The 21,130-nt window shown below is 44.1% G+C and overlaps 1 protein-coding gene and 1 long non-coding RNA gene across 2 annotated transcripts; both read left to right on the top strand.

The window, feature by feature from the left end:
* The first annotated feature begins 1,244 nt into the window (after window positions 1-1,244).
* LOC148220213 (uncharacterized) lies at window positions 1,245-8,224 on the top strand. Its single transcript, XR_015799113.1, has 2 exons — window positions 1,245-1,690; window positions 6,973-8,224. It is a non-coding gene; the product is annotated as an uncharacterized LOC148220213 (long non-coding RNA).
* LOC148220214 (endogenous retrovirus group K member 9 Gag polyprotein-like) lies at window positions 1,743-6,593 on the top strand (the record flags this gene model as incomplete). The annotated part of the gene is made up of 1 exon (XM_088155758.1): window positions 1,743-6,593. A coding segment is annotated over one exon (624 nt), but the record flags the coding sequence as incomplete, so codon positions are not given.
* Window positions 8,225-21,130: the final 12,906 nt, after the last annotated feature.

The raw sequence follows: 21,130 nt of genomic DNA on the forward strand, positions 1-21,130 counted from the left end.
GAAATTATATTATTAAATCATTCTGTTTAAAATCACCTTGTTATGTTATATTATGTTGTATTATGTTACATTACATTATGTTATATTATGTTTTTCAAATAAGTTGTATCGGCTACCAGCTTGCAAAATCGGACTTCCCAAAAAGCCCTTCCTGCCTTTGTCTGATCAATACTGCCTATCCCAAAAACCAGACTCCCAGAACTTCTCTGGTGGTTATCTACAAGGACCAGATAGCTATCTGTGACTGATTATCGCCCAGAGGCTTTGTGAATTTGTGTAAGGATGTTTATTCGACCACCACTGCTTACCTGGCAAAATTATAACAGCAAAAATAAACCCAAAAATTATTGATTACAACGAGAAACCACAGTATAAGAAGAGGCTGCAAACCAAAGTTCGGTGGAGCGTGGAGTGGGCGGTGACCCCTCGCGTTCCCCAGCGCGCTGCTTGCTCTTTCTATATCAAATAAAGCAATCCAAAATTCTGCTAAATATCGAGACTTTTGTCTCTCATTTATAACATGCAGTTAAAGTTTTAAGACCTTGGAGGCTCATCTTGAACTTGCTAAGGCAGATAAAATCCGATTTGCTTAGCGGAGTCCTGGGTAGGAGTGGAGCAGAGGGTGGTAGCCAGACCCAGGCGGGTGGCAGTGAGCAGGATAGTGTAAGCCGACCACGTGGACCGGCCCTGGCGGGCAGCAGGGCTGAGGGGCAGTCGAATCCCGGCGGGCGGTGGCATGATGGATTGCGCAATTCCCCCATGTGGAGCAACTCTGGCAGGTAGCAGTGCCAAGGGGAAAAGACCCAGCACGCGGCGGGGCAGTGGCTCCAGCGGCGGGCCCAGCCCCAGCAGCAAGTGCGATCTCAGGGGGCAGCAAGCCCACGGCCGCCGGAGAAGCTCCGCCAAGCAGTGAATACTCGGCAGCTGGCAGAGAAGTGCCCTTGCCACGTGGCTGCTGCCGCACAGGGCTGGAACGCCCCGTGTCAGCGCAGCCAAGCTGCTGTGCTAGGTCGGAGCGCCCTGCACCTCCCTGCCCCACTGTGCTGGGGCACGCAGCAGCCACTCCAAGCTGTTGCGCCGGGCCGGAGTGCCCTGCACTGCTGCAAGCTGTCATGTTGGGCAATCGCCTCAGGGCCCCACTCCCACGCCATGTGGCCCCCAGGACCACCACCTCCTCACCCCTCGCGCCGGAGGCAACCATGCCCCTCATCACCATGGAAATGCCCGACCGCTCCTACCCAGAGCTGATTTGGTTGGCTGCCAAGCTGCACCTACAGCCCCGCCTCTGATGGCCACGCCTGCCTGCTGCTGACACACGGGGGCGGGCCCCAATGAGATGTCACTACGGGTGCCTGGATACCGAGCCTATGTCGCTCCCGGAAATGCACCGGAACCAGGAAATACCAACACCAGGGAGCCAGACCCCACTCCTGCTCCTGACTTCGGCCCTGTTCCTGCTGTTGCCACAGCCTCTGCAGCCTCATCGCATCAGCAACCGAGACTGGAACAGCCCCAAGGAACCACATCGCTAATGGACACATGAGACACCCACAGAGGGAACACAAGTCTCCACCCTGCTGCCAACCCCCGAGAGGAAGCACTCGCAGTAGTGCCGGCATCAGCTCCAGCCCCACTAATGTTTCGATCAGATGCCATCCCCACTCGTGACACGATTATCTTCTGGATGGAGGTAAAAAAAAAAAAAACGATGGAAAGTGGGGATATAAAGGGAGCTGAACTAATTTCTGTGCCCATGTCTTCACCATCACAAGAGGACTGGCAAAAATGGGGAGGGAACAACTGCAGGATTCCCAGTTGTACAAGGTAATGGAACAACACCCGTCAAATACATAACATTTAATTGGCAAATCGTTTCAGAGCTACACCAACTGGCTCCTAAATATGGATTGGGATCCCCTGCTGTTGTAAATATGCTTCGATTTATAACTGCTACTGAATTAACCCCCTATGATTTAAATCAAATTGCAAAATTACTCTGTACTCCAGTGCAATATCTGATGTTTGAATCGGCCTGGAGGTCATATTCAGAGGACCAGGGACTAAAAAATTCAAGAATTTCACAGCAGGACCCATGCTTTGGGGCAGGAATCTCACAGCTCATGGGACTACCCCCCATGGAAGATCCGCAAACCGAAGCTTGTCTGAACTCTTCAATACTAGTCCAAGTAAAAGAATTAGAGATGCGAGCCCTAAATAAGATCACAAACCTGTCTGTGTCAACCCAAAGATATTCAAGCATAAGACAAAACCCCAACGAATTATATATGCAGTTCATAGAACTTTTGCAGGATGCTATGGAAAAACAAATCATAAACAGGAAAGCAAGGAGCCAATTAATACTATGAGGCTTTTACTTGGCCCCAAAAATGGGTTTTTTCACCCTTCCTCCGGTCTAGCTCAGGTGTTAGGGTGAAGTTTCCCTGGGCCCTTGCCTCATGGATGTAAATAAGATATCAAAAGAGGCTCTTTCCCCTAATAAAGTTACAGGTTTATTTCTCGTGGGTAGCGAGGGAAAGAGGGAGGGGGGAAAGGAAGGGAAAAAAGAGGAAAAGAGAGGAAAAGAGACAGAGGCCAGGGGGTACTGACCTTTTCTAGGGTCTGGAAAGGGGGGCGGGGAGAAATTGGATCCCGGCCAGCCCTGTGTGGCCAGGAGGGGAGAGGGACCAAGATACAGGGCACAGCAGGGGTCACGGAATGTACCATTTACAATGTATCTAGGAAACGCAACAATACTATAATTAGCAAGAGATAACACAAACAAGGACTGTAGAAAGATTATATATGCATTGCCTAATGAAAATCTATCCCTAGAGGAAATTATTAAAGTGCGTGCTAAGGTTGGAACTGGTTCACATGACATGAATATATTAGCTAACACTATTACAGCTGCTGTTAAAGTAACAACTCAGTGCTACAGGTGTGGACAACAAGACCACACAAAGATGAACTGTCCTCACAAATCTGCCCCATGGGGGAAATTTCAAGGACAGGGAAATGCAAATTTAAGCTGCGATCAATGTGGCAGGTCCAGACATGCACCCAAGGTATGCAGATCAAAATATCATATTAACAGACAATCTCTTAAGGACCAGGGAAACGAGAAGCAGAAATCAAAGGGGAAATGCATGACGACACAAGTGTTTTCCCATCCTCTAGTACAAGCCTCTGTGACCAGCTCACAGCAAGGACAAGAGGGTCAGCTGGCATGGATGTTTCCACCTCAGTCCCAATCACCACAAACTCGTTGCAGGTACATTAAGTCCCTCTCGAGGCCCAGAGGCCTATAGGGAATGAACTGAGTGCTCTCCTTATAGGGAGATCCAGTGCCATGCTGCAAGGTATCTATGTTTACCCCAGTGTTATAGATGCAGATTTCACAAGACTAATGCAAGCCATGGTGTCAACCCCTACTCCACCTATGACTATCCCTCCAAAAACTCAAATTGCACAACTTATTCCTTTTAAGTCTTGTGTCCCCAAAGCAGATTCTAGGGACCAAGGAGACCGAGGCTTTGGATCAACAGGACAGCCCCAGGTTTACTGGACTCAGGTCATGGGTGATCAAAGACCTAATATGGTTTGTACTGTTACAATGCATCAGGCAAAGCCCTTGCAGATCAAGGTCAGTGGGATGATTGACACGGAGGCAGATGTCACCATCATCTCTACCAATATATGGCCTTCATTGTGGCCTACCACACCTGCAGAATCTACTGTTGCTGGCATCAGAGGAACCACACAGAGCTGCTCGAGTAGCAATCCTGCGTTGATCAAAAATCCTGAAGGCCAGACAGCTATAATTTGACCATACATCAATGCTGCTCCACTGAACCTGTGGGGGAGGGATGTTCTGTCTGCATTGAGGGTCCAGGTGGGGATGGATTTTTAACAAGGGCCACTGTATTAAAGGGCATAAGGTGTTCCACACTAGCTCTGAAGTGGCTCACTACTCAGCCGGTGTGGATACCACAGTGGTCCCTTGAAAAGGAGAAACAAGATTCCCTCAAAACCCTGGTACAGAAACAACTGGTTCAAGGACACATAGAGCCATGTTTGAGCCCTTGGAACACCCCTGTATTTGTCATAAAAAAGAAATCTGGCAAGTGGAGGTTACTCCATGACCTGAGAAAAATTAATTCCATAATGGAGAGCATGGGCACGTTGCAACCTGGTATGCCATCCCCTACAATGATACCTGCCTCCTGGGACATTCTGCTTGTGGACTTGAAAGATTGTTTTTTCTCTATTCCATTGCACCCAGGCGATACCCCAAAGTTTGCTTTTACAGTGCCTTCCATTAATAACGCTGCACCAGGGCAACGTTATCAATGGCATGTTCTTCCCCAAGGCATGAAGAACAATCCTATGATTGTCACTGGTGGGGTTTCGGGGTCCCTTTGGGATACTGGAGACTGCTTTTGCAGCCCTCAGCGATGGAGCAAATTCCCGAGCCTTGCCCAGATAGAATTCTGGCTCGCGGTGAGCTCTCAGACCAGCGGGGAAAAGAGACCAGCATATGCAGAAAGGCACAAATCCATAGTTTATTCTATGAAGGCATCCTATCTAGCATATACCAAGGGCTATTGTTTTACAGGGGTTTTTATATCTTTTGAGGGTTTTACAATTTGCACCAATTACCAAGGGAATTCTACTTTCTAACCAATCCCTGAGGGATTTAACATTCAAAGCTGGCCTATGGATACTAAAAGAGAATGAACCACTAATATTGAAAATAGATAAGAGGGTCTTCCAAGGGGGGGGGGGGAAGCTAAATCCCTTTTGTATTCGTCATTTCACAAGCCATTTCTTTTCTCTAAGCTATGGTTTTCCAAGGAGCTTGTTCTGAGGATGCAGGGAAACTTTCTTCTGTGTTTTCTGCTCCCTCCACATATGATCTCTCAGTGGTATGTGGCACAAGCACTCTCATCTGTGAGAGAACAATTTCCAGGGGCATACTGTTATCATTGTTTGGACAATATTTTGATAGCAACCGAAACAAAGGAAGAACTCTCACAGATTCAGACAAGTCTGTTGCAAGCATTAAAAACATTTGGGCTGCAGGTAGCACCAGAGAAGGTGCAGCAGCAAGCACCCTGGAAATATTTGGGACTAATGAATCAGACTATGCAGACACAAAGTATTCAATTTTCAATTAAGATTCAAACTGTAAATGATGCACAGAAACTTTTGGGTACTATCAACTGGTTCAGACCATATCTAGGATTAGCCAACTCACAATTAGCACCTTTTTTTGACCTCCTAAAAGGTGATCCTGAGTTAATTTCTCCCAGAACCCAGTCATTTTAAATCACTTCCTATCACTACAATCATCCTGTGCTGTTCAGCTGCCCATGCCCAAGGTAACGGTGAGAGACCTCCTCACCAATACATGGGGAGGTCCTTGGGGTCTTATTACCTGGGGATGGAAATATGCGTGTGTTTCCACAGACACCGGAACACATTGGGTACCTGCCAGATGTGTTCATCCTGCCTGGGACCACAGGCAGCCATCCCCCTGATAGCTCCTCAATGGATGTGGTGGAGCCATGTGTAGAACAATGATTGAAACAACTTCTTCACCTACCTCATAGAATTCCAGGACTTTAAAAATAAAAGTTTACTTTAAGATTTATTTGTTTACAAATTGTTTGTTCGTTTAAGCTGGTGTTTTCTCACAGTTCTAAAGTTGAATATTTCTATTTATAGAGATAAGTTATAATTTCAGTTTAAAAGGTTAAATATTTTCTTATTTATAGAGTTAAGTTGTAATTTGTAACTTTAACTAGTTAAATTTAACATGCTAGACCAAAGGGTAGTGGTTTCACCTGACAGCTCCTGAACTTAAGTGCTGCAGCTCCAGTGATACATGGAACACATCGCCAACAGGGAGAGCTAAGCTTATTAAATTAGGTTAAAAGCCTCATTCAAATTAAATTCATGCTGTCTGTGTGTTGGAGGTTGAACTATTCCCTTTTCTTTCAGTGGAATTTTCTCCCATTGTTATGCTAAGTAATTGTGGCTACACCTTGAAACGACAGATAATGTTCTCTCCTAAGGGGGTGGCTGGAGGGGGAGGGGGGGGGAACCGGAAAAGGAAAGGTGGGACGGGGGTCTGGGAGCGGAGGAAAGGTGGGACGGGGGGTCTGGGAGCGGAGGACTCTCTCTCGTTTGGCTCATGGAGTGGGAGGACAGCCCGGGCTCCGATCTGTCATCTCCCCTGCCATCCCAGCACTGAGATCCACGCTCCCTGCCGTTGGACATCGCTCTGCTACTCTCCCATCTCACCCTACTATCTCCGGACACCCTGCCGAGCACCACGACCGACACTGTGAGGGGGAGTCACTTTCCCATCCCTCTCACCCCTGGGCCGCCACCATCACTCCAGCCGCTCTTCAACTGCCCGGGACCTGCCCTGCCCCCAGCACCGGTAACTGAGTGCAGGGAGACGGCCTGCGGCCAAAAGGGACTGGAACTGAGTTATACTGTTCTGTTCTCTTGCCAATTTTTATAGCTGTTGTTGTTTTTTCTGCCTTGTTAGATATCAGTAAAGAACTGTTATTCTTATCCCCACATCTCCTGCCTGAAGGCTTCTGATTTGGACCTAAAATAATTAAAAGGGAGGGGGTTGCATTCCGCATCTCAGGAAGGGGGCTCTTGCCTTTCCTTAGAGCATACCTGTCTTTCAAACCAAGACACAAACCCAAACAGAGACTTCACCCAATGAGGTTCCATCCCAAGCTGCAGACACCTCACTGGTCAGAGAGCTGGGCAGTCCAAAGTCCCAACCAATCAGCTGTCATGATCCAGGAGATTCAAACCCTCTATTTAAGAAGGGTCCGGGAACAATAAAGGGCTTTTTGTCATATAGATCACTGAGAGTTCGTGGCGTCTGTGTCTCTGACCCACGATCCCCCCACGTAACAGAAAGTCACATAGTTTTGCTTCTTCTAGTCAGAGAAGAGGAGGAGGTGAGAACATGTGAGGGAGAACAACAAGGTGACACCAAGGTCAGTGGAGAAGGAAGGGGAAGAGGTGCTGCAGGTGCCGGAGCCGAGATTCCTCTGCAGGCCATGGTGAAGACCATGATGAAGCAGGTTGTGCCTCTGCAGCCCATGGGTCCACAGAGACCCATGCAGAGATCCACCTGCAGTTCATGGGGGAGGTTCCCTACACCAGAGCAGGTGGATGCCTGGAGGAGGCTGTGATCCAGTGGAAGACCTGGTGGAGAGGGAGCCCCTGTTTCCAGGCTGGAGCAGCCTGTTCGAAGGACTTCACCTTGTGGAATGAGACACCCACATCACAGCAATTTTGGGAGGACTGTGTGCCCATAGGAGGGACTCAAGTTGCAGCAGGTGCAGTAGGACTGCTGCTTGTGAGAGTGGACCCATGCTGGAGAAGTTCATGGAGAGCTGTCTCCCATGGGACAGACCCCACGGTCTCACAGGGGAAGGACTCCTCTCCCAGAGAAGCAGAAGAAAATCTTGGTGATGAACTGACCAAAACCCCAATGCCCTGTCTCCCTGCGCTGTCAGTGAGAAGGAGGGAGGGGCTGGCAAAAATGGTGTTTTAAGGGCTTATTTTACTTCTCTATCATCCTCTGACTCTGTTAGTAATAAATTCACTTTGCAACCTTAAGTTGAGCCTGTTTTGCCCTTGAAGTGTTTTGTCCTGGTCCATATCTCACTCATGAACCCTTCATTAAATATTTTTTCCCTCTCCACTGCCCAGCTGTGGCAAGGGAGAGTGAGTGAACAATTCTTGTGGGTGCCTGGCATTGGGCCAGCGTCAAAAGACAAGTCAAAGCATTGTGCTAGCTTTCATTAAAAGAGAAGGCTTAGTTTATTTTAAATTTTATTAGATTAGGAGTTTTCAACAGTACCAGCTATCAATACTTGGATTCTAAGCATCACCAAAATCTTTTATGAACCTATTAGATTATGAAAATAAACTGGTGGTATGTTATAAATTCACTACATGCAAACTCACATGTAAAAGTTGCTTGTGTTTTTCACACTGCATGAAAAATACTACTTGATGCATACAGTAGGTAGAAAAATATGGCTGTCTATATAAGATAGAAAGATATAAAAATCTTTCTTATGTATTTATTGATAGCTTTTAAAATTGTTTTTTAACATGAGCTATAATTTTATTTACAGAAAGTAAAATTTTGGAATTAAATAAACACATTTTACAAGTGCTACATAGTAAGTGTGATAGATGTTTTTCTTTTGAATTGTTGAGGAGAAAAATATACTAATTTGGCAGCAAATATCTGTTTAGTAAGCATATAAGTTCATAAGAAATACAGGAAAGATATGTATTTACTGTGAACACTAAGCCAGCCTTTATTTATCTCAGAAAACTTTTCATCTATGAATGGAAAATAAACTTTCCTTCATGAAACCTGTGAACTGAATAATGAATGTCAGGTCTAAATCCTTTGATTTTATCCTGGATATTCTTTAGCATGCAAATGAATACTGAGGGTTTCTCCTGGCTTGCTGTCATACACCAATTTACAGACACTGGCACACTGTATGTATATACATTCTCTTCCTGTCCCTCCTTTCTGCTCTGAAGACTTGGTCTCATCTGCTGCTTTTCACAGACAATCAAAAAACAAGGAAAACTATCAGTAATAGTGATCTGTAAATTATTTTGGCATATTTAATGCAGAAAAAAACCCCAAAATCTTGCAAAACACATTGAAAACAAAGGCCACTCAGGACCTGCTCTACATTTATTGTGGATTTAAAAGACCTGGAAGGTCGTTATTCTCTTGTAAGCAACACACAGCCTTCATCTTCTTTGTTAAGACAATTCAGTCTTTCTTTGTTAAGACAATTCAGTCTTTCTTTGTTAAAGCTGCAGTATTTGTCAAATAAAATTTAAAAAGTATTTCCATAAAATAGCAACCATAAAGCCAATTAACATCAATTTATTGAATCAGGCTCTAAATTAAAAAAAGTTTAATAAGCATTCCATTTATTATTCTAATGTATTTTTTTTTTCTTAACAAGGTTCACTTGTAAGCAAATATTTGATATTCATTCTTTTTCAAAAACTGGTATAATTTTATTTTATCAGGCTACAACAATAAAAAATAAACCTATTATTGTGGGTATCCCAAAAACAATACTGTATTCCGTATTTATCTGTGCCCAAAATTGTTACTGTCGTTTTAAGGATGAGTGGTGCACCCAGGAACAGAATCACGAGGTCGGGGGAGTGGTTTTGCTGGCGCTTTTAAAGTCTGCTCAAGCATACAGCTTGCCCCCTTTTGCTGCGTGATATTTGCTCTGTGGCTGTTTGGTCTTTGCTTAAGCAGAGGTTTCTCCCTTTTTGGGTTGTCTTTTCAGTTTTGTGTAGGTTTTTTTCCTTGTCTCAGAGAGACTCAGTTAGTGGTTTTGAACTGCCTTAGGGTGAATTCTGAAGGTGCCTGCCTCTCGCCATGGGTGGCCCTGCTCCAGCAACCCAGCCCAGATCCATCAGCCCCTGCTCCAGAAGAGAAGACTAGAGAAGCGGAGGCTCACCTTTTCATGGCAGCTTTTGCTGAAGGCAGGAGCTCTGTTTCGAAGGTGGTGTTTTTTTGGGGTTTGCAACTGTAGCCACTTGTAAAGACTGCATTTCGCAATTAGAAAGTGTTTCAAAGTGAACTTCGCAAACATCGAGGGAAAAAAAGCAAGCGAGTTCCTGGGGTCAGGCCACTCCATGCCAGTGCCAACAGATCAGTCCTTCCCCCTCCACCACAGCTGCACTACAGAGCACAGCAGCAGCAGAGCCCAGCAAACGGCAGGAGGAAGCAGTAGTGTGAGAAACATATATTATAGTTTTGGCTTTCGAAAATATTAAAGTGGATGCTATGTGTTGTGCATTATAATATAATGTTAATTGTGGGAGGCGGCTGGTCTAGACGGTTGGGACTGATGGAGAGATTTCTAAAGCCAGATGTTGGAACTTATGGTTTATTGCATAGGGCATAGGTAAAAGGGCCCTGCTTGGAGCTGCCAGCAGCAGCTCGGAGCAGGCCTGTGAGAACAGGAGGGTAAGAGTAAAAAGAGTAAAGAGAGGGCAAGGGGTAAGAGGTAAGAAGTAAGAGAGTAAAAGTAAGAGCATCAGAGAGGTAAGAGCGGTAAGAGAGTAAAGTAAGAGAAGTGAGAGCATAAGAGAGTGAGGTTCCCGTTACAATACAATAAATCTTCTGTGTTGAATATTCTAATTTTCACTAACCAATCTAATACAAGATACAAATTCTATGGCATTTACATACAGCCTATAAAGATCACTACATTACCATACTGTGTTACACTTTAAACCTTAAAAACTACTCTTTGGACCCCTTTTACCAAGCTAGTAGGGTCATCTCTGCCCTTTGGACCTGTCTGCAAGCAGAGGGGATTGTTCAATCAAGAGGGGATTATTTTCAACTGGCCATACTGTTGTTTTCTAGTTGTTTAGTAACTAAGGTTTGGTATCTCAAAGATGGCTTTCATTTCGATCTTGCTTATAGTTTCCATATTCTCAAAATCTTTTGCCAGGCAATCATATTTATAAGGTTTTCTATTTTCATCTTCCCCAAGAGTTAATTTTTGCAGAACTAGCTATAGTTGTGAAATAATAACTAATGCTTTTATTTTTGTGGCTAACTGGCAATAATTAAAATAACTCATACTTGTGAAGTAGCTGATGTTGATTTAGAGTACTTGTGGTTAACTTGCAATAACTGAAATAACTAAACCATCTGCATGGTCAGATAACATTTGAGGAATGGATGTGATGGGGACCCCTGCTACTGACACTTCAACTAACAATAACTGTCACCTGCTGAAACCACAGAACAGGAGGCCGTTGTGAGGAGGTGACACACGAACCTCAAAACCACATCCATGATTACTGCACGTGCTCTAAAAAGGCAGATCAGAGGAGGGGCCATGCAAAAAAGTTCTGGAACATCCAAACTGTTTCAGGGAAATGTTTGAATATGTATAATCGTTTATGAACATGTATTTGACTGATGCAATAGAAAGGGTATATAAGAAGGGTTGCTATTGTTAGCCAGTGTGCCTCTGGCTACAGCTATGCACCCAGCACTGACTTTTGCTTTATTGATTTTGTCCCCTGTTGTCCTTTATTACATTTTGAAAAATTCAGCTGAGGAGAGGGTTTCATTTTTCACAAGCAGGCAGCGGTATGGACCCCCATATGAGCCAGCAAGTCTTCATCTGCCACTAGAACTGCGCTGTAGGCTCCTGCTTTTCCAGTATGGATTGCCAGCATCTTGTATCTTTGTCCCTGGGGCCAAGGAGCCTCCTGGAGGGCACCACCTTGGAAGGGGTGTAACCTCATCTTCCCATTGTCTTTCAAGCCACATACCGGCCTCTGGCAGGTACCATCGTGAGAAGGGTATTTCTGGCATTTCAGGTCTCTGTTCCCGTGAGGTTGGTGAGATTCAGCAGTTTGGTATCTACCAGTTATTTACTGTTATTTTTCTGTCTGTTGCTGTTCTGTTTGTTAGCAAATTGTTATGAGGCAACTCATTCCAGAGTCTTTCTCCTTTCAAATTGTCTTAAAACAAGACAAGTATATGTATTCATTATTTATAGTGCCTATATTTTTCCCGTTTTTTATTTAAAGTGTGAAAAATGAGGTTCACTTTCTTGGTAATTTTAAAAGATTTACTTAAAAAAGACAAATAGGAAACAAAGGTAATAAAGCAAAGGGTTGATACAGCTGGGTGTTGGACATTCAGCGAAGAGCACACCTACTGTTTTGGAGACACCCCTTAAATACATCAGTCCATTACATATTCATAGACCTTCATGCATTATTCAAAAATATTCCTTTGAATTCCCCCCAACCTGCCCCCCCTTCCATCCTGTTAATTTACTTTTTTTATTTCTCTTTGTGGCTCCGTCTTGTCGCAGAGGATCAATAAATTTCTTCCCTGGGGGTCCTGGTGTCCGTCACCAGCTATCTTCATCAGATAGGATAATCCAAGAATGTGAAGAATTTCCTGATTATCTTTTAACAATTTGAGTTAGTTACATGAACAAAAGCTTTTACATCACTATGCCATAGTCCAAGAAAAATATATTTATCACATTACTATTTCTAAGTTTTGTTAATAGCAGAACTAAAATAAACTATATTCATACAGAAAAGTTGTCCAACATTATACATATAGCATTCATTTTAATATTTGCAAAAAGCCAATAATATATGTACTTATAACAATAAGATAATGCACTATAAGTAAAATACCATTGTTCTTAACATAGTGTTGCACTTTATATTATTAAATGAGACTAATATATTTTAAAGACTATAGTGAATTTGCAAACAGAAGCAAAACGCTTCACAACAAAATTATTCTGTTTGGGTTTTGGATTTTTATTTTTTAAGTGTAGTGTTTTTTCAAGAGTGCCTCAGTAGTAAAGGGATTTAGAGTGGAGGGTGTTTTTAGACCACATTGATTTCAGGGGGAAAGACCATGCAGTAAAATATACACATACTGCAATTCATATTGTTGCTGTGTTTCTGTTGTACTCTAAGTTTCCATCATGACTGAGACATGAGGAGCTGCCATCAAGAAAGTGCAGCAGGGCAAAAAGGCCACTCATTGAAAACACAGAATATGGGAGTTATCACTCTCCTCCATCACTCCCACTATTTATTTTAAAAATAAACTAATGTTGATGCCTTAGGAATTTAGCTTTTATATTTTTTATACATTTGTAATCCTGCAATTCTTTAGTGTATAACTCTAAACTCCGTATAGTATTAGCTACTGCTTTCCCATTTTGGTCAGACAAAACAATTCCTCTCTAAGCCTGGGAATCAAGGACACCTTACTGTCTCAGGCCCTGAGAAAAGTAAACAAAAGTGATTTGGGGAGGAGCAAACTTGGGGTAAAATGACTTCATTACCTGAAGCTGTAATTGGAAGATTAACCCCCAATATGCAAATGTGTGGATACTGGAGCCTGGGAAAACAGTAGTTTTCCTAGGCGCTTGAAGGAGAACAGAGGGGAAAGAATAACAAAAGTTGCACCTGGTGTTGTTGACAGGATGTGTGTGTGAGAGACTTGATATTTTGATGGAAGCATGTTTGTAGGAGGTGTTGCCTTTCTTGGACCAATGAGTTGATACTGTTCTCGGTTTAGTGAACTAGTCTATAAAATGTGTGTACTTTTGCAGTAAATCACTCCTCCTATCTCCTGAGAGGAAGCCGTGTCGCTGCAATTTCTTCGCCGCTCCCTATAGCAAACAGCAACACAAATGAACCAAAATTATAAGAGTATGAAAACCTGTGACCTGTGGTCCATTTTTGAGATGTAGCCCCTGGGGGGGTTCTTCATCTGCCCAAAATGTACCTGAAGGCCCTTCAATAAATATAACCTCTTTTTATTCTCTTAATTATGTTTGACTTCTGTTTTTAGGTAGTCCCAGAAAGGCGTCAATGTAGACTAGAAAGGTATATCTGAACAGCCTGTTAAAGAATGTTGGTAAAACTTTTGATCCAAAACAGAGATCTCATTCTGGTCTTTCAATAGTCTCAATCTACCCATTCAAAAAGATGACAGGAAATTGAACTTGAATGTGCAAGCATTAAACATTTAAATTCTCTACTCCTTGGTCATTATACTGATGGTCATATTTTATCCACTTCTTCACTATACTTTTGATGATTTCACTTAATTTGCATGGTCTCGTTATGCTATAACCTTTTTTCTACTGATGCAGAACACAGAACAGTGCAAAACAAAACCTATATAGAGATTTTTTCTTTCAAAAATTACTCCAGTCATCTGATATTATGATTTTATTTATTAATATAATCCAACTTTAAATCATATTTATATTCTTGTTTATGAAAAAAATGGATTTACAATTACTTAAGAAAATGAAAAGCCAGTGTCTAAACTGCCTCAATAAAACTTTTTAGTAATACATTGGGGCTTTTTGGTTATATCTGTTTAAGCAAATATAGTAGCTGTGGATGGAGCAGAAAACATTCCCAAAGCAAAAAACCTCTCTGTGGCCCTGGAATAGGCCCCATGGAAGATGATACCTTAAAGATAAAAACTGCTTGCTTAGTGACAAATACCAAAAGGTATTCAACTCCCCTTAGTAGACCCCTGTGTTATCTTTCTGTAATATTAGTGGTTCATTTTCCTTTTGTATTAATAGGCTAGTTTTGAATCTAAAGTCCTTCGTGGATTGGTTAGCATTTAGAACTCCCTTGGTAATTGGTGCAAAATGTAAAACCCCCAAAACATATAAAAAGCCCTTTAGAAACCCCAACTGTTGAATATGCTGGACTGGATACCTTCATAGAATACACTATGGAATTGTGCCTCTCTTCATGTTCCGATCTCTTCACTCTGCTGGCTTGAGGCACGTTGCAAGCCAGATTCTATCTGGGCAAGGCTTGAAAGCATGTCCTGTCACGGAGGACTGCTGGGGCAGTCTCGGGGTCTCACGGAAACCCCCAAAATAACCAGCGGCAAGTAGCCATAGGGAACAGATAAGAAATACTACTATATTAATGATGAGTTATCTGATAGATACCTATCTATATGGATCTTGTTAAAGTGATATTATAAAATATATTTTTTAATTGCACATATAAGCTTCCATCTGGACAGTTAACTTTCCATTTCAAGGAATTCTGTTTTCTTTGGATCTTAAAAAAAAAAATAAAAGAGACTGCATCCTATGATTAATTTCAGGTTTTTCTTCTGCTGCACCAAGTATATTTTGATGTTCTAGAAATTTGAAGTTAATTCATCCAGCTTTATAACACTGATCTCAGTGGATCTGCTAACCAGAGAGAATGTTTCAGCTTCAGGTTCTTGGTTTCTATCCAAAAGTCAGTGATAGAGGGTTTAATGTAGCCCACTCAAAAGGGAATGGGAAACTCCCACTGACTGCAGTGGGGACACAACTGGGGCCATCTTGACAGATGTATAATTTCACAGAATAAAACATTTTCTTTGCTTTCAGCATTTTTAGGATGCAAAAGGAAGGAAGAATTTGGCTGCTTGAGCTCTTTCATGATACTAAGTACCTTCAGGTCTGTGGATTTTTTACATGGGACATTAGCCATTTCTTGAATTTCTAACATCCTGTGGAAATATGGAATTAATCAAATAAAATATCATTAAACTGCTTTCTAAACAAGAACGATTTTTAACAGTGCTAAATTGATTGGTCATGATAAAATACCACCATTATCACCTTCTCCCAAGAGACTAGAAGACAAAAACTTATTTTCTTTTTGAAAGAATATCTCTCAAGTTAATCTTAAAGAATACAATCATGCCCTCATCTCCTTCTTTCAGAGCATCTCCTAGCAAAATTGGTTTGCAACTCATTGATATGATGTCACATAGATAAAATAGCTCCATAATTTAGAGGAGGAAGCATCTACCTCTTTATGTTCACCTTTGCGTGTCACAAAGCTTTAGTTTGATGTGCCTAAGAAGTCTTATCTAGATCTCACCCTAGAAATTTTTCCTACATAAGAAAATTAAGATCAGGTTCAAATATTATGGCCAAAATTTGTAAATGTGTTTTCCATCTGAATAAAGTCAATGATGGAGCAGAATCCAGCCTAGTGAGAGAGCAGAACCTAACCTACGATACCTGTGATAATTTAAATATCATAATACTTTTCCTGTTTAGCTTTGTCCAATCAGGGATTGTAAAGTGTCTGGTTGGGATGAGGCTAATTTTATTCATAGCACCCCATATGGTGCTGTGCTTTGTGAATAAAAGTGCTGATAACACACCAATGTTTTTGTTACTACTGAGAAGAGGCTGCATATCATCAAGGTTTTCTCTTTCCCACTGTCCCCTGCCCTCTACCCAGTGAGTAGGGTTGGGAGGAGACACCGCTAGGACAGCTGACCTGAAATTAAATTATATTCCATACCATACAACATTGGGCTCAGCAATAAAAGCTCGGAAAAAGGAGGTGAGGGGAGATGTTTGTGTTTATGGCATTTGTCTTCCTAAGCATCTTATATGAATACTGAGGCCCTGCTTCCCAGGAAGTGGCTAAACATCTGCCTGACAATGGGAAGTAGTGAATTAATTCCTCTTTTTGCTTTGCTTTTATGCTCTCCCTATTTGACGTTATCTCCATCCATAACTCTTCTTGCCTTCCTTCTATTTTCTCTCCATTCTGTGGGAGAGAGCAGTGAGTGAGCAGCTTTGTGGGTGTTTGACTGTTGGCTGAGATCAACCCACCATAGTCCTTAATATAGGGTTTAAGATAATGACAAGTTTGATGAGAACATATTAGACTGCATTTAGAGTTGTTCAGTTGTTAATTGGCAGGCTCCTGTGTTGGTCATGGGGCTTGCTTACTTTACTGTGTAATAGAGTACAGAGCTGGTTAGTGGCCACTGTCAGCTTTCTCTGTTTGCTGTATCACTTATCATGATACTTTGGTGTTGCAGGGAACATTTTTTATAACAATGACCATGTGCTTGGGCTGGCATATAGCCATAGCATTGCTGCCATTTCTGTGCTCCACAAGCTAGTTTGCAGCTATTTTTTACAGAACCACAAATTTTATTTGGTAACTATGGTGGGTTGATCTTGACTGGCTGCCAGATGCCCACTCAACTGCTCTTTCTTCCCTCAACAGGACAGGGGGAGAAAATAAGATGTAAAAGTTCATGGGTCAAGATAAAACCAGGGTCATTCCTTATGATTTACCATCACTGGCAAAACTTATGTCTTGGGAAAAAATTAATTTACTGCAAATTAAAACTAAATTCAGGTAGTGGGAAAAAGACAAAACTAAAAAACACCTTCTCCCATCCTTCTTTCTAGGCTCAACTCCCTTCCCAACTCCTCTACATCCTCCACACCCTGAGTAGCTGTATTGGTTTTGCATGGCCTGGTTTTTGGTAGTGGCAGGGCCACAGAGGTGGCTTCTGTGAGAAGCTGCTAGAAGTTTCCACCATGTCTGGCAGAGCCAATCCCTGGTGGCTCCAAAAGATGGATGTGCTGCTGGCCAAGGCTGGGCCAATTAGAAATGTTGATAATGCCTCTGTGATAATATATTTAAGAAGAAATCAAAACAAATGTGGTGATGCAGTTTTAATTCAGGCCAGAGAAGAGCTGAGTGAGAACACATGAGAGGAACAATTATGCAGACACCAAGGTTAGTGAAGAAGGAGGGGGAGGAGATGCTCCAGGTGCCAGAGCTGATTCCTCTGCAGCCCATGGTGAAAACCATGGTGAAGCAGGCTGTCCTCCTGCAGCCCATGGAGATCCATGGGGGATGCAAAGATCCACCTGCAGCCCGTGGAGGAGACCCACGCCATAGCAGGTGGATGCCTGAGAGTAGTCTGTGATCCTGTGAGAGACCTGGTGGAGAGAGCAGTCCTGCTCCTATGCTGGAGCACCCTGTCTTTCAAGGACTGCACCCTGTGAAAGAGTGACCCATGCTGCAGCAGTTTGAGGGGGACTGTTGCTCGTGAGATTGACTCACACTGGAGAAGTCAGCAGAGAACTGTCTCCTGTGGGAGTGTTGGGGGTTGAATTGTTCCCTTTTCTTTCTGTGGAATTTCTCCCATTGTTATGCTAAGTATTTGTGGCTACACCTTGGTAACTATCATGTTCTCTTGCGGGGGGGGGGGTGGATGGATGGGGGAGACCGGAAAAGGAAAGGTGGGAGAGGGGTCTGGGGGGGACGGGGCTCTAGCTTTGGCTTCGCTCATGGAGTGAGAGGAGGACGGCCCATGCTCTGAGCTAGCATCTCCCCTACCAGCCCAGCACTGAGATCCATGCTCCCAGCCATTAGACCTTGCTCTGCTGCTCTCCCACCTCATCCTACTACCTCCAGACACTCTGCCAAGCACCACAACCGACACCGTGAGGGGGGAATCCCTCCTCCATTCCTCTCACCCCTGAGCCACTGCCACCATCACCCAGTCGTCTTCAACTGTGCGGGACCTGCCCTACCCACAGCACCGGTAACTGAGTGCAGAGGGAGAGGGCCTGTGGCTAAAAGAGACTGGAACTGAGCTACACTGTTCTGTTCTGTTGTCAATTTTTATATCTGTTGTTGTTTCTGCTATTTTGCCTTGTTAGATATCAGTAAAGAACTGTTATTCCTATCCCCATATCTCCTGCCTGACAGCCTCTGATTTGAAACTATAATAATTAAAAGGGAGGAGGTTGCACTCTGCATCTCAGGAAAGGGGTTCTCGCCTCTGCTTAGAACATACCTGTCTTTCAAACCGAGACAGATTTTGGCGCCCGGAACATGAGGCATTGCCTGAGGGCATTGAGAGAGGGGTAGAAAAGGGAATAACAGTTCTTGAATTACCCAAGCTTGTGGTAGGTGACACCATGCTGTCCAGCTTAACCTGGATTGGCCTCCATGTGGTCACTGCTATATCTCTTCCATTTGCAAGCCCTTTTTTAAACATGAGTCTCATAACCAAGCCTACTGTGGCTATTATCCAGTTCATTTTGTGGGTTGATCAGTTGAGGAATTAATGGATTTTTAATTTTCTCTGGAAGATGGCCACATGAATTCAGACCTATCGCACTCTAATTGTTTTTAATCTGGGGCTACATCAATAATGGTACTTACTGTGAAGAAGTGGCAGCAAGTGAAATTTTCTCCCAACCCATTACACGGTTTTTGAAGTTCACCCCACCAGTCTTCAAGGGGTTCAAATCTGCTCTAAATGCTAATGACATTATACTGTGGCTAGTGTTGCTGATATCCCTGTTAAACCTGTTCTATCTAACATTCAGAGATAAGGGGAGATTGACTTGGATAACAATCCTGATACCTACCCCAGGAAATAGTGATGCTGCCCCAGAGCCTGATCCTGTCCAAGAGACTAGGAATGTTACCCCAGAGCCTGACCCTGTTCCAGAAACTAGGGATATTACCCCAGAGTTTGACCCTGCCCCACAGCCCACCTCAGAAAGGAACCACCCAGTGTGGGTGGGGGTTCTAGAGAAGGAAATAGGCCAGATGCTGAAGGAGTAGCTTTCCCCAGCTGGTGAGAAACCCTGCCCCTGCCTTAAAGAGGGAGACTCTGATGGTGCAGCAGTGGAACCCAGAGACGTTACATCTGTCCAGGCTCCAGCTGAACTGCAAGAGCACTCACAGCCAGCAGCAGTTGCCCCTTTGGAAACTAGGAATTCCAAGATGAAAACAAGGCACCTAGATAATAAAGGTCAGGAAGGGGGCCCCTCACAACCAGCAGGGGAGCCAGAAGTTGAGATCATCACTGAGTCCCTGTCATACGAGAGTCTCTGTAACCTGCGAAAAGACATTGTATGACGGAGCCGTGAGGCTTTTAGAACCTGGTTACTGCGGGTCTGGGACCTTATGGGTACAGGTGTGCAACTGGATGGTACCGAGGCAAGGAATTTGGGAGCCTTGACCCAGGACTCAGGTGTGGACCAGGTATTTGTAAGGGAGCCAGGCCTCCTTTCCCTCTGCGAGCGACTTTTAATGAGTGTGAGAGAGAGGTTTGTCCACAGAGAGAGAATTCAGGAGCACCACCAGAGAATGCGTTGGAATACCCTTGAGGAAGGGATCCAACAGCTGAGAGAAGTGGCAGTACTGGAGGTGCTCTTTGGGAGGGATGGACAGCATGACAATGACCCTGACAAGGTCAGGTGCACAGGGCAGATGTTGTGGAATATGGCAAACCTGGGCCCATCTCAATATACCCCCTTTATTGCAATGATTAATGCTGATACCAACCAAGTGACAGTGGGTTCTGTTGCCAACAGGCTCAGAAATTTTGAGAGTATGATGGCTGACCCGGTGCAGGCTCATGCCTCTGCTGTGGTTAAGGACCTCAAAGAGGAGATGAAGGAGATAAGGGAAGAGGTGAGGAAGATCTGTGCAGCACCAGTGCGAGTCATGGACCCCAAAACTAGAGTCCAACACCCCCCAGCTAGGGAGAGAGGGTACACCCCACGTGGTGACCTGTGGTTTTTTCTGCGTGACCACGGGGAAGACATGAGAAGGTGGGATGGGAAACCCACTTCTGTCCTGGCAGCATGGTGCGTCAACTCAAGAAAGGAAACACTAACCCTGGGAGCTCCACTAAAGTGAAGGTAGCCTCAGCCTCCCATGACCAAGATGAAGGGTATTACAGAAGGGAGGATGATCTGTCAGATCCCCTTGAAGGAACCTCCAGTATGTTTGCCCAGGGGAGAAATAATAACCAGGGCTAGAGGGGCCCTGCCTCTAGCCAGGTAGAGGCACCAGAAAAACGGATCTTTTGGACAGTGTGGATCCAATGGTCTGGAACATTAGAGCCACAGGAACACAGAGCATTGGTTGACACTGGTTCACAGTGTACATTAATACCATCGGGACATGTCAGGGAGGAACCTGTTTCAATTGCTGGGGTTATGGGGGGATCTCAGGAATTGACTTTGCTGGAGGCTGAGGTGAGCCTGACTGAGAAAAGTGGCAGTAACATCCAATTGTGACTGGCCCAGAGGCACCATGTATTCTAGGCGTAGACTTCCTCAGGAACGGCTATTACAAAGACCCAAAGGGACTCAGGTGGGCTTTTGGAATAGCTGCTGTGGCAGCAGAAGACATTAAGCAGTTGAACACCCTGCCTGGGTTATCAGAAAACCCATCTGCAGTGGGACTCCTCAGGGTGAAAGAGCAACAGGTGCCATTTGCCACCTCCACAGTGCACCGCCGGCAGTACCGGACGAATCGAGATGCCGTGATCCCCATTCACAAGATGATCCGTGTGCTGGAGTGCCAAGGGGTGGGCAGAAAAACCTACTCACCGTTCAACAGCCCCGTCTGGCCTGTGCGTAAATCTGAAGGAGAATGGAGATTAACCATTGGCTATCATGCATTGAATGAAATGACTCTACCACTGAGTGCTGCTGTACCGGACATGCTGGAACTCCAGTAAGAGCTGGAGTCCAAGGCAGCAAAGTGGTACGCCACCATTAACATCAGCAATGCATTTTTCTCCATTCCTCTGGCAGTAGAGTGCAGGCCTCAGTTTGCTTTCACCTGGAGGGGTCTGCAGTACACCTAACACCGACTGCCCCAGGGGTGGAAACACAGTCCCACCATC

Source organism: Sturnus vulgaris, chromosome W, assembly GCF_052056855.1.
Source record: "Sturnus vulgaris isolate bStuVul1 chromosome W, bStuVul1.hap1, whole genome shotgun sequence".
In the NCBI taxonomy this organism is placed as follows: Eukaryota; Metazoa; Chordata; class Aves; order Passeriformes; family Sturnidae; genus Sturnus; species Sturnus vulgaris.